At 55.8% G+C, this 17831-nt stretch overlaps 1 protein-coding gene across 11 annotated transcripts in view; it reads left to right on the top strand.

Moving 5' to 3' along the window:
* Positions 1-17831, top strand: part of DYSF (dysferlin) — an 80552-nt gene that overhangs the window by 20724 nt on the left and 41997 nt on the right. For 9 of the 11 annotated variants that reach the window (XM_038178651.2, XM_038178647.2, XM_038178648.2 and 6 more), the window contains 13 exons: positions 46-188; positions 1109-1282; positions 4278-4371; positions 4580-4657; positions 7920-8101; positions 8820-8960; positions 10021-10050; positions 10417-10443; positions 11257-11298; positions 13986-14087; positions 15212-15373; positions 15555-15720; positions 16030-16103. In XM_038178651.2, the coding sequence (XP_038034579.2) occupies positions 46-188; positions 1109-1282; positions 4278-4371; positions 4580-4657; positions 7920-8101; positions 8820-8960; positions 10021-10050; positions 10417-10443; positions 11257-11298; positions 13986-14087; positions 15212-15373; positions 15555-15720; positions 16030-16103 (1415 nt within the window). The remainder of the gene's footprint in view (positions 1-45; positions 189-1108; positions 1283-4277; positions 4372-4579; positions 4658-7919; positions 8102-8819; positions 8961-10020; positions 10051-10416; positions 10444-11256; positions 11299-13985; positions 14088-15211; positions 15374-15554; positions 15721-16029; positions 16104-17831) is intronic. The other 2 variants (XM_072037938.1, XM_072037940.1) reach the window with 1 other exon arrangement.

Here is a 17831-nt window from a genome sequence, read left to right as displayed (position 1 = left end):
TGGTTGGTGGCCTCTTCACCCGCGTGTCCCCTTTTTGTCCCCAAGGCTGGGAATATGGCATCACCATCCCCCCGGACCGCAAACCCAAGGCCTGGGTGCCGGCCGAGAAGATGTACCACACCAACCGGCGGCGGCGCTGGGTACGGCTCCGCCGGAGGGACCTGGCACAAATGGAGGCCATGAGGAAGGTAGGCCGCGGCTGGGGAGAAAGGGGGTGGGAGCAGCTCACGGCCACGTCCCCGTCCCCGTCCCCTTCCCTTAGAGCCTGGTGGTGCTTTGGGGCCTCTGTGGTTTGCCCCTGGGGGGGTCAACGTCTCCCAGGGGTGGAGGCCTCTTTGTGGGGTGAAGCTGCTTAGGGGAGAGCTGTGCTTGCAACCAGGGCTGGCCCAGGTCCCAGTCCGTCCCAGTCCCAGTCCTGCTTCCCTCTAGGTGGTGCAGTTGGACTGCGAATGCCACCACAGCACGGCAGTGAGGTCCCCAGAATATTTCCTCCCAGTTTTCTCCATCTATGCACAGCTTTGGATAGAAATCCTGGGGTGTTCCCTGTCACCCCGTTTGCCAAAAGGGATGCAAATGTCCCGGAGAGGTGACAGAGATCTGGGGAGAAAAAAAAACAAACCCCTTTGTGTCCTCGTTACTGATGCCCTGGAGTGGTGACCCCATGGTGGCAGAGCCGTGGTGGCCACAGCAGGGGTCAGAGGCGGTGGCACAGTGGGGGACAGGCTGGGATTAGGGAAGCGGTGGTGCTGCCAAGGCTGGGAAGGATACGGCCCCATCCTTGCTCTGCTCAGGCAGCCCCCAGCCCAGCGAGGCCCTTTTGTGGGTGGGCTTCACCCAGCAGAGGGTCCTGAGCTCCCGGCAGGGACCTGGGCACAGAATGGGACGGGGACCCCCCAGCAGGCAGCAGCTGGAGGAGGCTGAGCTCTGGGCTTGGGTGGGCACAACCCTGACCCCACAGAGCTCAGGACGACCCCCCCCACACACGGACATCACCCATCGGCCGGGCTGGGGTCCTGCTCTCACCCACGGAGGGCTTTTGGGGGTGGTGGGACTGAGCCACCCCACCCCGGCCACCGGTGCTGAGCGCCCTTGGGGTCCCGTTTGGCAGCACAAGCAGGAGGAGCTGGACGGGGAGGGCTGGGAATACGCCTCGCTCTTCGGCTGGCGCTTCCACATGAAGCCCCGGCGCACCGATGCCTTCCGCCGCCGCCGCTGGAGGCGCAGGATGGAGCCCCTGGAGCGCACCGGTGCCGCCGCCGTTTTCGCCTTGGAGGGGGCCCTGGTAGGTACCCGCCCGCCGCCCGCTGTTTGTTTAGCTCATGTTCTGGCTTTCCTGATACTCGGGATTTCATAATCCGTTGGCTTTTCCAATAGCTGAATGAAAACCAACCGCGGCAGCACAAAGCCCCTATTATTGGGCTTTTTTTTTTTTCTTTGTTTTTTTTTTTCTTTTCCCCTTTTGGCTCTTTTTTTTTTTTTTTTTCCCTTTCTCTGCTCCGTGCTGTCCTGCCCCCTGGCCAAGGGCTGAGCCATGACATGTCCAGGACAAGCTGCTCCGGGGTGTCCTCTTGCTTTGGAGCTTGGCGTACATCTACTAGCCCCATTTAGGGGGTCCTGGCAGCCACCCACCCCCACGGGGACTGGCAGGACACCTGATTTCACCCTTAGACCCATCCATCCTAGTTTTGACCAGACAAACCTCCTTCTGCATCAGCTCCACCCTTTGCATGGCACTCACGGGGGCTCTGGCTGGAAAACCCCATAACGTTTTAAGCCCCCTGGCTGTGTTTATCTCCCCCAGTGCTATGGGATGGGGTATTGCTGGTTGGTGGCTGCCCCTTTGCAGGGGGGCTGCTGGAGGTTTCTCACCAGGCTGTGCCATCGCAGTGCGCCCATGGCTCAATTTGGGGGGTCCAGGTGGGGGGCATCTGATGGGGCTGCTTTGGGGCTGCTCCCGTAGAGCATCGTGGCCCCAACGCAGCCATCCAGTCCCCCTACACCAAGCCTGAAGTGTAAATTTTCCCCGCTTGAATCTCAGCACAATGCAAGGAAAACCCTCGGCGGTGTCACCAGCACCAGCAGGGTCCCAGGAGTTTGCAGATTTGTGCCCTCCCGGCTCCTTTCTCACACCCGGGCATATTTCACAGAGCGCTCCAGTTCCCAATTTCACACCTCGGGAACGAGGGCGCTGAGCCACAGGGGTGCTGAGGATGAGGAACACGGGGTCAGCGCTGATTTTACTCTGTTTTCGGTGCTTTTGAAGTGCAGGCAGCGGGAGGCAGCTTCCCTTGGCTGAGGCGTGCAGGATCCAAGGCTCGAAGCACTTCTGCTGCTCCCCGATCCGAGCGCAACGAAGCAGAGCAGGGATTTTGTCAGGAGAGGGAGCCCGGAGCCTCCCCGAGCTCAGATTTTACCCATGCTGGGGATTGTGACTGCCACTGATTCCTGGAGCCTCCCGCAGCCCCTCCTGCCTGCTGGCTCCTGTTTTCCACCACCCTCTCGCCCACATCCCCGTGCCCTTTCTGTGGCCGTGGCTGGGTTTGCCCGTGCGTGGCGCAGGGAAACCGAAGCGGAGGGAGGAATAAAGTGCAAAGTCAGGCAGAACACACCAGCACCCCGTTCCCTGAGCTGTTCGTGAGGGTTGTTTTCCAACAGGAGGGTGATACCGAACACACCAGAAGGAAGGTGTCTTGGGTGCAGGAATGTGCATGGGATTTGGGGTTTCAGGGGGGAGTCTCAGCCCACGGGGCTGATGCCCACAAAGCACCCGGAGCTTTTGCTTCTCACAGTGGGTCCAAGCTGAGGAATGGGGAGCTGGTGCTACAGGAGGCTTTTAGCACCCGAAATGTTACACCGTTTGCGGAACTGTGCTGTCATTTCCAGCTCGTGAGCTCCTCTCCAGCCTGCGTTTCACCCTGCGCCCACCCCATGAAAGCTGAGCATCTTTCCGAGTCCTTTCACCCCGGACTGGGTGGCTTGGCCCCCACCTCTGCCATATCAGCCTCCTTCCCTCTCGGGGATGATGTGTCCTGGTTTTTCTGGGACCTGCTGCATAGCAGCTGGCTCGTCTCTGATAGTTACAGAAGGAGACAGACCGCAGCCACGGCTCCACGAGCTCTGCGGCTCGGGGCCGTCTCCAGTTTCGGATGGAAATCCCAGAGGCTGTTCCCCGGAGCTGCGAGCAGCCCTCCCACCCCGTGAGCCTCATTTCTTCTGATCCTCCTCTGAGCAGCAGCTGAGGGAAGCCTTTTTGGCTGGAGGAGAGCTTTGGGGTTTCCGTACCAGCCTGGAAAATCCTGCCTGTCTCCACCGGGTTCTGCGTTCACCCCAGCTTTGGCTCTGCACCAGGTGTGACCAACCCTGGTCAAAGGGGGCTCCACGGTGGTGTAGGGTGGTGGGAACCCCCTTTTGCCCTGCTGCATGGATCTGGAGCATTTTGGAAAGGCAAAAAAGCCTCTGCGGACCACCTAAGCTCCTGATCTGTTTTTGGGACCGGGTGGCTCTGGGATCCAGAAACTCCATCCCAAACCCTTTTTCATTTTTCCTTCCCTTCCCTTCTTTTTTTTTTTTTAAACGCTCCCGTCTCTCCCTAGCATCTGATAACTGAAAATACTCAGAGATCAGCTTTACGCTGCCTGGAAAGCCATCTTTATGCTCCTTTTCCTGCAACTATTTCAAGCGGGACGTGGCAATTAAGAGGTGCTAAGCGGCCAAAACAAGAAGAGGAAAGAGCGTTGGCCAAGGTCGGCCTGGGCTCCTTCCAAGCAGCGGCCGGGGCGTTTCTCTGCGCTCGACACCAGCTGCATTGCTGTTTCCCAAGTTTATACCCCATTAATTTTGCTCACAAGGGGACTTTGTGAAATCGCTGTAGCCGCTGCCCCAAGAAGAAGAGTGCTGTGCCTTGCGGAGGGGCTTTGCTGAAATTCGGGGGGGTGGCAGAGGAGCCAGGACCCATCGGCTGTGGGTTGGGGTCCCTCAGCTGCTGGGCGAGGAGGAGGAGGAGGAGGAGGAGGAAGCAAGGCAGGGGAAGGTCTGATGCACACAAATCTGAGGCCATCTGACTTGGTGGCTCTGGGGCTTTGTTGACCCATCCCATTAACTCCCAGCATGGTATGGGTTGGGATCTGGGGTGAGGGAGAGCCCCAGGGTCACCCCATGGGTGTCCCCAGGAGCCTGACATCCCCTCGGACACCCCAGTGGACCAGCACCTGCAGAGGTCCCAGTACAACCAGTATCCCATTGTCTCCCAACCAGTCTCCCATTGCTTTGTCTTGCAGGGGGGAGTGACGGATGACCGGAGCGATGACGGCAAATCTGTGTCCACCCTCAGTTTCGGTGTCAACAGACCCACCATTTCCTGCATTTTTGACTGTGAGTCCCCAAGGGGAGGGCAAAATTCTCCGGAGCAGCAGCGTGGGGGCTCCGCTGCGGGCACCCCATGGCCCCAAATCTCCTCCAGTGCCAACGGGTGGGGATGGGGCTGGGCACGGCTCCTTCTTGGGGACGTGGGCATGGACTCGTGGTGCTGCCAAAGCTCACCCTGAGCTCTCCCCTCACCCATTTCCCATTCCCCTGGCAGATGGGAACAGATACCACCTGCGCTGCTACATGTACCAGGCTCGGGACCTGATCGCCATGGACAAGGACAGCTTTTCAGGTGAGCCCAGCTGCGCGCATCCACGTTTGTGCTCGTGATTCGCGCTCTGATGAACACCGGTAGGGTCACTGAAGCAAATTTCTGCAGCTTTGGGGTGTTTGTAGGGGTGTTTGGCAGCCGTGCAAAGGTGCAGTGAGCACCTGGGCGCGGGCAGGCACCGTGTCCTGCATCCTCACGAGGATTTCTCCTCCGAGCTAAGAGCAAGGGGCTCATGGTTTGGGGCTTGCTGCGAACCAAGGGGCTCTGCTGAAGGGGGGAGACCCCGTTGGTTAGGAAATAAAAAGTTATTTTGAAAATTTGGGTGGAAAAAAAAAAACTGAGAGTGGCAGATGGGGGGACATCTCAGAAAATGGAATGAAATAGGAGATGAAGTTAGGATCAGGTGCGTCGTGCCGGAGGTCGATGGGTGCGGGTTGTTTGGGTGCCGAGGCTGCAAAGAAGCATCCTAAAAACAAGGTTGCTTGGTTTTAGGAGCATTTTGTTTGCAGCAGGGGCAGAAGCGTGGCTGTGGAGGGGGGGACACGCTGGGGGCTGTCCTTTGGAGCCCGAGGTGGGTGAGGACTGGCCCTCCAGCCGGGTGGCCCCATGTCCTCGTCCCCATGGCTCTTTGGTGCTTGTGACACGAGCTCCCTTTGTGCACGGCCGTTAGTGCTTCCGTGTCATTTTGAGGTGGAAAACCAGCAAAGTGGGGATGTTGCTATTTATCCCTGAGTCAGAGCCGGAGCTGGGGAGATGCAAAAAATCCCAAATGCTGCGTGGTGGGGCTGTGTCTGGGATGTGAGCACCCCTCAGCACCCCCTCAGCAGCGGTGCCCATGGGTGGGCGCATCCTGCACCCCCCCGAGACCCTCGCTGTGGCCACCCCACTGTGGGGATTCACAGAGGGACCGGGTTTGGGATTCCTCCTGGGGCTGACACGGAGGTGATGATGGACCTTGGGTGGGATGCAGGGACAGTCCCCAGAAGCGGTGACATCCCCGTGCCAGGCACCAGGACAATTGTCCCGGGGGGCTCGGGCTCCCCCCGCTGTTTGGAAGCAGAGGGGTGCGAGGTAGGGGCAGAAACACCCCGGAGAGGTGCAGGGGCACCCAAACAATCACCCAGTGTCTGCGCCCACCGAGGTCCCGTCTCCACAATGGGGTTGTTGTTCGCAACGGTGGGGACCGAGGTGATCTCACGGCCCCGATGGCGGAGCGGGGAGGGAGTCCCTTCCCTCGGAAAAACCCAGCCAAGGACAACATGAGTAACAACATGCCACAATGTGGAATTGTGATCTCCGCTGCCTTAACAAAGCATAAAGGAGTTCATTAAGGGGGCTTTACACAGTTATAAAAATAAACCTTCTGTGCACACGAGGGTCTAAACAAAGGGGCTTTATGGAGGCCTCCTTTAAAAAGAAGAAGAAGGGGAAAAAAAAAAAAGAGCAAAAAAGCAAATCCAAACCCATGTTTTTTTTTTTTTTGTTTATTGTAACGCATTCTGCTTGCCTCTTACTGGAAAAAAGCGCGTAAGTGGAAAAGGTTCTTCCCAGCGTGAATAGCGCTCGCTCCAGCCGGCCACCTCGCAACCAGCCCGGCTCATTAAACACGTCTGCTGCGGTCCGGACGCCAAGAAGGAAAATACATCCCCCCGGCCCCCCCAGCCTCTGGCAGGGGGAGGGAGCTGGGGGATGCTGCCCTGCTCCGCCAGAGCCCGTTGTGGGGTTTTTGGGGCTGAGCTCCATGCCCAGGGCATGCAGGGGTTGGTGTGCGCCCCTGTCAGCTCCCTGTGCTCTGCGTGGGGGGCACGAGAGCTCCTGTGGGGCTGGGGTCCCCTCCTGGGACTGTGGGGTTTTTGCAGTGCCAAGCGTTCATGGGGTCTGCCGTGCTCTTGGCCACCAGCAGCTCTCCTGGGGCTGGATTTGGGGTGACCTGGGGGGGACACCAGAGCGTGCTGGTGGCTCTCCGTGCTCTCTGTGGTGTTCCTGCGTGTTGTGGTGGGACATCAGGCTGGCTGCCCAGAGCAGGGCTCGTCCCTGTCCTTCTCCACAGGTCCATCAGGTCTCCGGCCACCGTGACGTGCAGGTGCCCAGAGCCTTTTTTGGGTCAGGTGAGGTGCAGCCATCCTGGAGATCTTATCCTCAATGGGGACCGGTAGGTGCTGCCAAATATAAAAGGGTCTTCAGCCCCCATGGGGCCTTACAGCGTGACCCCAAATGTAAAAGGGTCTTCTTGCCAAATATAAAAGGGTCTTCAGCCCCCATGGGGTCTTACAGCGTGACCCCATGGCACGATTTTGGCCTCGGTCCCTGTCCTGCCTCTGAGGCTGCCTGGAAGGGAAGGTGTCGGAGGGGACTCAGATTTCAGGTTTCCGCCACTAATTGATCTCAGGCTTCCTGTGTTAATTGCTCGGGCTGTTGATGGAGGCTGCTCCTCACTGCTGCTGCCCGCGGCGTTTCCCCAGGTGGGGGTCAGGCTGTGGGAACAGCATCAAATAGTGCCCAAATGTGCCCAAAATCCAGGCTCTGTGAGGCACCTGCAGCTCCCCACGCACCTGCTTCAGGGTCTGGTCTTCACGTCAGGGTCAGGCTTGAAGTCACTGCTCACCCACATTCTTTTGGGGAAAAGAAAGCCACAAAATAAGCCAATAAATGAACTTTTTGTGCTTCCTTGCTCCTTGTGGACGGGGCTAGGAGTCATGAAAACAACCTGGACCATGACAGACCAGGTCAGATGGAGAGAAAACTTCTAATGGTACGGCAGCAGAGCGCTGGGAGATGGTCACAGCACCTTCACCAGCTGGAGATACCGCCCGAGGACAGGGTTGCTCTGGTTTATGTGGTCTCAGGGGATATCTGAAAGGTTTGGGACAAAATCCTTCATTAAAAGTTTTTAAGGAAGGGAAGCTGCATTGGAGAAGAAGGAAGGTTTTTGCATGGATTTTTTTGGTTTTATGAAGGTTTCTGCATGGATAAACTGCTAAGTTGTTGCTACATTGTGGTTTTCTTGCCCCAAAAAGAGCTGCAATGAGCAGAGATCTGGACTGGCCCTTTATGAGGAGCAGTTCCACAGGCTGAGACTTTTGAGCTTGAAAAGGGAGGATTTAGGCTCAGCAGGACGGAAACTTGCAGAACTCCAGGTGCCCTGGGTGGGCAGGGGTGGGCTGCTCCTCTCCTCATGAAGGGCCTGGGGGGTCTCGGAGGGAGACAGGACCGCAAAAACCACGAGGGGAGCCTGGTTATGGTCTGATTCAGCCTTTAACCTCTTGCCCACCGCCCCTTGCAGATCCGTATGCCATCGTTTCCTTCCTCCACCAAAGCCAGAAGACGGTGGTGATGAAGAACACCCTGAACCCCACCTGGGACCAGACGCTCATCTTCTATGAGATTGAGATCTTCGGGGACCCCCAGAAGGTGTCCGAGTCCCCTCCCAACATCGTGGTGGAAATATACGACCACGACACCTACGTAAGTGCGCTGGGGCACTATTTCATGTAAACTACAGGAAAATTGGCTGAGCCTTCGTGGTGTGGGTGTGCTGGGGTAGGTGGGAGAAACACCCAGCACCATTCCTGCCCTCTGGGCTGCAGACCTGTAGCATCTCTGGGTGGCTCAGGCACCGACCTGGACTTTTGGATGATAAAAATCCAGCGAGTGGCCGTGCCAATGATGCCCGTGGTGCCCTGCTGTAGTTTCCAAGGCTGCGTGGATGTGCTGTGTTGCACAGCAGCCCAATTAGCCATGGTTCCTTGTGGAAAAAAAGCTTGGGACAGGATTTAAAGCAGTTGTGGGAACAGGAGGACCATGCGCTGTTTGCCCAGCTGCCCACAGGATCCAAAGTGCCTTGTAGTAATGGCATTTTGGAGATAACCCCAAATGGCACAAGGGCAGGAGGGCTTTCAGACCCCGTGTAAGAGCAGTGCATGAATGCACGGCACCGCCAACACCTTGGGAACACCTCGGTGCATCTCCCCCCTCCTCTCTTCCCTTCCCGGGAATCTCACCTCCCGTTTAAGCCAAAATGTGCAAAAAGGGCACATTTCTAGCCCTAGCAGTAACAGGGAGGAGCTGGAAAACCTGGGTCTGTGCGGGCATCCGAAATCCTCTTTGGGTGGACGGGTTCCTCGTGGGTCAGAGCCGTGGCTGGTGCCTGAGGGGGGCTCCCCGTCCCTCTGCTGCCTTGCAGGGTGCGGACGAGTTCATGGGGCGCTGTGTCTGCAAGCCCAGCCTGCAGCGCTCACCGCGGCTCTCCTGGCACCCGGTCAGCAAGGGCAACAGGAGCGTCGGGGAGCTGCTGGCATCCTTCGAGCTGATTCAGAGGGAGAAGGTGAGCTCCCCATCCTACTCTGACTGCAGTTTTGGCTTCTTCCCTCTGTGTCTCAGCACTTTCCCAGCCTTCGCTCGGTGCTGTTACCCCGGCTGGGCTCGGCGCCTCTCCGGGTGCCCCTCCGCAGCTTCCAGAGCACTGGGAAGAGGCTTGGTGCTGGATCCAAGCCTTGGCTGTTGGGGTGCTGATTTGGGAGGTGCTGCGTCCATCCAGCCAGCCTGGCCAGGCTCACTTCGCTCCGAGCCTTGGCACCTCTGCGCCTCCGGAGGAGCCCAGAGCATCCAGCCCCAGCTCGCTGCCCTTTGCTCGGAGTAGAGTTAATTTCCGGAGGGGGTTTACGAGAGCTGGGGTGGGCGGTTACTGCTGCAGCAAGCTGCCCAGCTCTGCTGGCTGCTCCCCTAACGAGCCGCAGGGGATGCAGGCTGCACCGCGGAGCCAGCCCGGGCTGGAGAGGCTGCTCTTCGTGCCCCGTGCGCTCTCGTTCCCTTTCCACCTTTTTCATCCCTTGCTTTTCCACTGGCTGCAGCCCAGCTCTGCCTCCGTGCCAAGGGAAGTGGATGGGAGCCTCCATCTGCCCCTCCTGCTTCCCCTTCCCGGCCCCCAGGTGCTAATTGGGAACGGGGTCCCGCAGCTCCCTCCTCTCTCTCCCTGCCATGTGGGTCCCAGCGCTGCTCCTGCACGCTGCTGGGGATGTGCTGGGGCTACTGGGGGGACCGGGGATGTGCCCACATGGGGATGCTGACATCGGCCATACACCAATTTTGGCTGCATGGAGCTGGGCAGGTTGGCAGCCACCGGTGGAATACGGGAGCTGATGTCCAGGGGAGGTGGTGAGGGGATGCTGCGTGCCCCCAGGGAGGTTTCTGCTGCCAGGACGGGGCTAAATCATCTGCACGCTGCCTCTGCTGCCTCCTCACCCCATGCAGACGCTGCAGGACTGGGTGGGAGAGATTTTGCTTGATCCCAGCTGAAGGCAGCCTGGTGGAGGCAGAGCCCAGCTCCAAAACGTTTCTCATCTCCAGGAGTGCAAACAACAATTGTGTGTTTTTCTTCTCCACAGCCGGCTGTCCATCACATTCCTGGCTTCGAGGTAATGCCTCCCTCCTGCTTGTAACTCCTCGGCCCTTCACCTCCAACTGTCCCCTGTGCTCCCCTGCCCCAAAGAGCTGCTGGGTCTCAGCAGACGTATTCTTGCCCTGAGAAAATTCAGCATTTCCATTGCGGAGGGCTGTGCTTCCCAGCACGCTTCCTACCCAAAAGCCCAGCAAAGGCATTAACTGATGCTGGGTTTTTGAAGGTTTTAAGTCACCTCCACTGATTTCTTACACTGAGCCAGGGAAGACAGAGATTTGGACATCATCTTTTTCCCATTTGGCTATCAGCTGCAGTTTAAAAGTCCTAAAAGCGTATGGTTTTGAGCTGTTCTAACTCGACTTTCTGTCTCTTCTCCAAACAGAACGAGCTCTCCTCCAGTCTGGATGAGGTGAGTCTGGAAGATTTTTTTTATCTCCACGTCTTGGAAATTGTTACAATCCACGGGGCAGCCACTTTTCGGATGGGTCAAATTCATTGCATTAGGATTTTAATAATGAGTGGTGACCAGCAGGACGGGGTGGATGGCTCTGCCCGTACCTCAGGAAGGGCTCCCGAGGCAGGGCACGTCGGGTGGTATTTAATTAACCTTTGTGGGGTGTGTGTGCATGAGGTCTGCTGATGTTCCACCTGGCCAAACAAAGCATGTGAAAGCCCAAATGCTGCGCTGACCTCTCACTGGACCTCAGCTGGAATACCCCATGAAAAGCTTGCAACATTTTGGGGGAATTCACCATGAATTGTGGCATGTGCTGGTGTGTCCCATGTGCTCTAAATGAAATACAGACAAGGCTGTACACCCTGCAGAGCCCATCGCTGGCTGAGCCGAGCACTGCCAGGGTGGGCTGGGGTCTTGGAAAGCCCAAGGCAGGGAGCTGAACGAGGGCACCACGCTCTGAGTGCTGCGGTGGCCCTAGGAGCCAGGTAACCCCCAAGTCTGGGAGATGAGCGATGAGGAAACTGGGGCATGGAATGAACTTGGCCACCCTCTGAAGGATTGGATGGCGTGAACACATCTTTGCAAAATTAGTTTCTTCCACCCAAAGTGGAAGCTTCTTCCATCAGCCGTTCCTGGTGGTGCGGGAGGGCTCGTCTTCGTGCTCCACGTGTGCTGAGATGGCTGAGCTGGTGGAAACGTAACCATCTCTCTGCTCTTTCTCCTCCATTTCTTGCCACTGCCATTTCTGGACTGGGCACTCCACAGCTCTGCACCCCCGCCTTGTTCTCCGAGGGGCTCCTTCAATGGGTACCTTTTATGCTCGGACACTCGGCTCCCCTCTGTTCCTTTGCCTCTGCCCAGAAAGCAAATCCAGATGCAGCCTGGCCTCACCCCCTGCCCTGCAGGAGCCCCCTCCAATCCAGGTCCCTCAGGTTGCATCCCAAAGAGCAATGCTGAGAGCCCCCGGGGGCAGCCAGGCTCATGCACACCCCAGATTTGGGTTCATGTTGTGGCTGGATGGCCAGGCTGGCACCAGACCTTCTCCTGCCTTGCTGTTTGGTGGAAGCAGGAGCAGCCCTTTTAGGACGCATCCCCTCCACGCACTGGGATTTAGCTTTAACCTCGAATTGCTCAAACAGGGAGAAGTTGCCAGGCATTGTTTCAGCTGGGCTGAGCCATGTGGATTTTCGCTCACCTCTCTTCTATCCCCACGTGAAAGGCAGGGTTGGACGAGGTGCCCTCCGGAGCTCCCTTCCACTCTGATCCCCCCCCAGCTTGGCCCCACTCAAAAAAAAATCAGTTTCCAGCTGCCCCCACAGGCCTTTGCATGGATGTCTTGTCCTTCCTGCTGTGTCAGGGAGTTGCTTGTTCCCTACGATCACCCTGAATCCTCCAAGGTGCCTCCATGTGCCTGCCCATCCCCAAAACTCTCCCCCTTTCTGTCCCAGCTGGTGAAACCTCTGATGCTCCAGCAGTGATTTGGGAGAAGCACAGCCCCAGCTGGAGGCGTTGCAGTGCTGGGAGCCAACCGGGTGCTGTTCCTGGCAAAGCTGCTGGTGGACCCTGCTGATGGGGCAAGCAGGAGCTCTTTCCCTGAGGCTTTCCCCTTTTCCCTTACGGATTTGCCAGAGGACAGAAAAATTGAATAATCTTTAGTCCAATGGCTATGAGGAAATGCAACACGTGGCATTTGTGCCCGTGGAAATTTAGAGGGGAAAAGTACTCCCTTTTGGGGAACAGACATCATATTTTGAGCCTTCCTTGGGGCTTGGAGATGGGCTGACTTCTCCAGCTGTGTCTCTGGTGAGCAGCTAAAATGCAACTTAAGCAAAATTAAAGATAGAAACAATTTTATTTTTATTTTTTTTCACCGAGCAAGGACAGACTGAGGTTTGTCCTGTTTCAGCCCCTGCTTGGGCACCTTGATGTGCTCTAGGTGCAGTGTGTGACAAACCTGGGGACAGCTCTCCAAGGGCCGTGCCGTCCATCCTGCCACCCCAAGCCTGACCCAGTACACAAAGTTCAATTCAGCAGCAGCTGCCACTGCAAAGCAGAGCTTAGCATCTGGTACATCCAGCATGCCACCGTGGAAAACCCCTTTGTAGTGCAGTCGTCTGCACATGCACGTAAGCCCCAACCAGTCCCATACTTGAAATGCATACACGCTTAATTTAATGCAATAATGCTTCAGCCTGAAAAGGATGCTGCTCTCCTAAATCAGTTCCAACTGCCCTTGGTTGAGGGATGCATTTTTAGAGGTTTTGCTTTCGTTCCTGCCTTTTCGGTGAGTCTGAACTCAAAGATCCAGGTCAAGAAGAACCCAAACCCTGGCAGGGCTCTGAGCCCATCCTCTGTCAGCAGCCAGGGAAATCTGGCTCCCTCCTTCCTCCTCTCTGAAGGCAAATTTTGGGTCCCTCGCCTGTTGTCTGGACTTGGTCTCACGGTGAAGGAATCCTCCTTCTGCCTGCACCTGAGCCAGCATCATTCTTTTATGGGATCAGTGTTAAACTAGTATCTTAAATCTTATCACAAAAGTCCCCCCAAAAACATACTTTTCAGTGCTGAATTGGGGTTACTCCTGCCATTAGTATCTTGGGAGTACTTTATGTCCAACCACGTAGTAATTCAGAACTGCCCTATTGTAGGGACAGCTGATGGGCAACAAGTGGGCATTTCCCTGAACCATCTGCAGAACAGATGGACTGTTGGGGATTCGTAGGGTTGGTAATTAATTAGTTTCGTATCAGCCATGTAGCTCTGTAAACTGTGCTTTTAGCGAGTTGGTGGCATTCCTTTATTATTATAAAAAACAAATACATCTTTTCTCAAATTCCTTAGAATCCAACAGTACCAGTGGGATCAGGGCCGCGCTGCGTTAGGATAAAAGGCAGCCCTAGCTCAGGAAAGCTTGTGATTCCCTCAAAAGAAGATACAAGGTGGGAACACAGAAGAATAACATAAATTTATACATCGCACACAACACAGCAATAAAAATCCCGTGCTTTCATGCAATGGGTATCCCAGGCCTTGAGAGGTGGCAGAGGTGTTTTACTTTGAATAATTACCTCTGATGGTTGGACTTTGTGGTCGTGAAGGTCTTTCCCAGCCCAAATTGTATGATTGTGCCGTGTGCCCCTTCTTGCAGCGGGGGTGATGCCAGCCTGCGTCCCATCGTGCTGCCCCTGCTGTGCCCGCGGGGCTGTGGGCTCACTGCACGGAGCTAACTCCAACCCCACTAATTGTCCCCCTGCTGCTGCTTCATCCGCTCTCCATCCCTCCCCATAACCACCTCACCATCAGCCTGGGCTGGAATTGATGTGGTTTCATCTCCTCCTCCCCCAAAAGGAGATTGTGCCCCGGTTGGGGGCAGGAGATGCCTCTCAGTTCCCTTCACTTCTCCCAAGCAAGAGGTGCTTGGTCTTTTTTGGGGTCAGATTAAAGGGAGGCGATGGGGCTGGTGCCCCCCCTGACCCTCTCACCCTTCCACCCCGCAGTCTGCAGACTCCGACCTGCCGTACCCGCCGCCCCAGCGGGAGCCCAACATCTACATGGTGCCCCAGGGCATCAAGCCGGTCCTGCAGCGCACGGCCATCGAGGTGAGTGGTGGGGAGCACACGGGGGGGAGACCCAGAAATGGGAGCTGAGCAAACCTGGTGGGCACAGGGTCCAGCCAGCGCCGTTTTTTCTGCCTTCTCCTCGCAGCACCTGGAGGGTTTGGCTCTCCCTCGCGGTGGGCCAACCTTTGGGTTTGCCTCCCTTTGCTGAGAAGCTCGGGGCAGACCCAGAGGGATGAGTTTGGCTCAGTCTTGTTAGAAATGGCTCAGTCTTCGAAATAGGATTAAATAAAAAAAAAAATAGGATTTATTAAAAGAATAGAGGTAAGCAAACAGCGCTGGGTGCACCGGGAGTCTCTGCTCCACTGGGACGAACACCAGTTACATCAAGCAGCTGATTTTTATGCTCCTAAGCTAATACATATTCATTACTATTTCTAAAAAAAAATAATTATTATAATTAGCTTCTGGGGTCCAGTCCCTCCTACTGGAGCATGCGCATCAGTCTCGGGTGGTCCCTCTGGGGGTCTCTAGGGGTCCCTCTGGGGGTCTCTGGGGGTCTTTCATGCTGAAGGCTCGGAGTCTTCCTCTCCAAGTTTTTTTCTTCTCCTTCCCCTTTGTACTCCTTGGCACCATGTCAAGTTTATAGAACATCCCCTGCAGGTCTTGTCTCCCAGCCATCCTTCAGCTTCTTTTTTTTCTTCTTCTTAATCTCTTGGCCACCTGGCCAGATATCAGAGGCTTGCATAGTATCCCATAACAGTCACTAGCTGTTATCAGTTGTTCTGAAACCCCCAGACCTCAAAGACTTCATACAAACACAAATAGCTTTCTTATTGACACTCACCAGTAATTAAAACATTCCTCACCAGCCATTCACAGGGACAGTCACACCTATAGCAGTGTTAAATTAATCTCGAAGAAGACAAAAAAAAGGCTCTGTTAGAACTAGAAGTCCGGAATAACAAAAGCAAATGGGTTCATAAATTTGAGGAGTATTTTCCGAAGACTTGATAGATTGAGTAGAATGAGGGGGAGACTGGGACACATCTGTGGTTCAAGGATTAAATTGCCAGTGCAGGGCCCAGAGGCAGGCAGGACTGTTCTTTATGGACACGAATTGTTAAAAAATTCCTCACAGTCTTTCCGTCCCTCTCACCCTGCAGATCCTGGCCTGGGGGCTGAGGAACCTGAAGAGCTACCAGCTGGCCAGCGTCACCTCGCCCAGCCTGCTGGTGGAGTGCGGTGGGCAGCTCGTGCAGTCCTGCGTCATCAAGAACGTCAAGAAGAACCCCAACTTCGACGTCTGCGTGCTCTTCATGGAGGTGGTGAGGACCTGGGCCCCCATGGGGTCATCATCATCATCATCATCGGGAAGAGACCTCCGAGGGCCTATAAAACAACCCTGGGCTGGAGCTGATTCTGCCCTGCTCGGCCTAACCTCCCTTTGGGCAGTTTTGGGGTGGGTGCTGTGTGTAGTGATGTGTTCCCCCCAATCTCTACCCGCAGCGTTTGCCCAGCGAGAGCCTGTACAGCCCCCCCATCATCATCAAAATCATCGACAACCGGCCCTTCGGCCGCAGGCCCGTGGTGGGGCAGTGCACCATCCGCTCGCTGGAGGCCTTCTACTGCGACCCCTACCACGAGGAGGCCGACGGGCCCCAGGAGCACGCAGGTACCCGTGGTGCCAAGCCCACCACCAGCTGCCCCCCTCACCCTGCCCCAGGAGGAGCTGAGGGTGGTTGTGTGTGTGGGTTTTAGCTCAACACGGCTGTAAAAGGCCTGGGAGGTGCCAAGGAAGTCTGGCTCTGGGGCCTGTTGGTGGGTTGTGTCATGGCCAAGCCCCATGGACGTGAGTTTTGGGTGGTGCGAGGGCTCTGGGCATGGCCGAGGCTGCTCCTGGAGCTTGATCTGGAGGTGGTTTGGTTTTGGGGTCCGTAGCAGCTGGGTGTCCTGCTCATGCCCGTGCTTGCTCCGATTGCAGATGACGTGAGCCTCACGCCCAGGGACGACGTCCTCATTGACATCGATGACAAAGAGCCCCTTCTTCCTGCCCAGGTATGGGAAACGTTGCCACATTTTCTTACTTTGCACGTATTTTGACATGGGGGGACTTGTCTGGGTGCAGGGCTGGGCAGAGATCAGTGCAAATGTGGGGTCATGGTTGGTCGTTGCCTTCTTTTCCCCAATGTTGCTCGTTGTTTGCAGCTCTGTTTTTTTGGCAGAGGGCTGTGGTGGGTACTGGGGCTGCTGGATGGCAATTGGATGTGCTTGAGCTGAGCTGATGAAGGAGAAACGTGTTGCTGCTGTTGCAGAAAGCAAATTTGGGCGTGCTGTGAGTCTGGGGGCTGCAAGACACCCACCTCCCTCTGCCTGCAGCTGTGGCCTTTTTGAGGCAGAGACATCTCAGTGCCTTGATGCACCGAGCCAGTGGGGACCCAACAGAGGGTCTGGAAACCCTGGCCCGAGTGCACGAGTGTCACTGGGAGGGAAAAGCAGCTCGAGAGAGAAAATACAGCCGATGGCCTCATTGGCTTTCCGTGTCCTTGCCGTTGGTGGATTTGTCTTGACTGTTTACAGTTGTGCTTCATCTTTGTATCAGCAAAGTAACTGGAGCATGTCTGTAAAAATCACGGCGAAACAAGGCTTGGAACGGGAACCTGCGCTGCTCCAAATGAAAAAGCAACACCTTTTCTAGCCCGGTGCAGAAAGCACTTGACAGAAAAGCGAGGGCATCACTGAACAGCACGGGCAGGAGGGCTGGGACGTGGCGCATGGCTTTACCCTTGGTTTGCTGGGTGATGCTGGGCAAAAAATGCTGCTTTGTGGCACGAGGAGGTGATGTGGTGAGGGCACTGGTGGCCTTGGCAGGGTTTCAGGAGGCTGCTTGCCCTCAGCCGTGCCCTGGGCTGGTGGCGTTTGTGGCACAGGACCTGGTGCTGATGATGGTCGGTGTGGTAGCTGCAGCTCTGGAGAGCTGTGATGACATCAGTTCTGATTTTTTAATAGCAAAATCTACCCGGATTTCATTTTAGATGGATGATTTTTTTTTTTTCTGGTGTGTTCTGAAATCTATCATTTACCTTTTATTTTCTCTCCTCTGAGGGAGCCGGGGCTGCTCAGCCTGCAAAGACACCTGCAAAGTCCCAAGAGAGAATTGTCATTCCCTCTGGGAACCTCTGTTTTTGCCCCAAAGATCCTTTATGAGCTTGGGTGGGCACAGTGGGGGCTGCAGAGGGTGCTGACCCCTGCTCCCCCGCTCTGCCATGCCCACCAGCGCCCAGACTGCCCTGATCAGATCACGTGGGTTTTTAACAAAAAGGCACCTCTTTTTCAACGATTTCACGGATTTTTCTTTTATTTGGAGGCTTTCCTCGCTTTATTTTCTAGGGGGGAGAAATCAAGAAAGGCTTTCGTGTTAATTTTGCTGCAGTTCATTCTCTTACAGTCTCCCCCCTGAGACCCATTCGCTGTTTTCCTGTTTTCCCCAAGTTTTGTTGCACCTGGAGGCGAGGGCAAGGAGGAAAGAGAAACGCAGGGCTCACGCTCTTCAATTTGCACACCAAAAATGGCACAATTTCAAGTTTCTTTTGGCTTCCATGGCTTTTATTGCCGTTAGCTTGGATAAGAAAATGAAAAAAAATCACCTTTGCTAGGGGAACAACCCGAGGCATGGCCCTGGGGGTGCATCCCTGCTGGGAAATTTGTGCGTTTTCTATCCACGATCATGGGAAATCTCCCTTTCCCTAGCTCTGATGTTCTTCCCCGAGACCTTAGGGTGCTGCT

Source organism: Anas platyrhynchos, chromosome 4 (assembly GCF_047663525.1).
Source record: "Anas platyrhynchos isolate ZD024472 breed Pekin duck chromosome 4, IASCAAS_PekinDuck_T2T, whole genome shotgun sequence".
Taxonomy (NCBI): Eukaryota; Metazoa; Chordata; class Aves; order Anseriformes; family Anatidae; genus Anas; species Anas platyrhynchos.
This window is presented reverse-complemented; position numbering and strand designations above follow the sequence as displayed.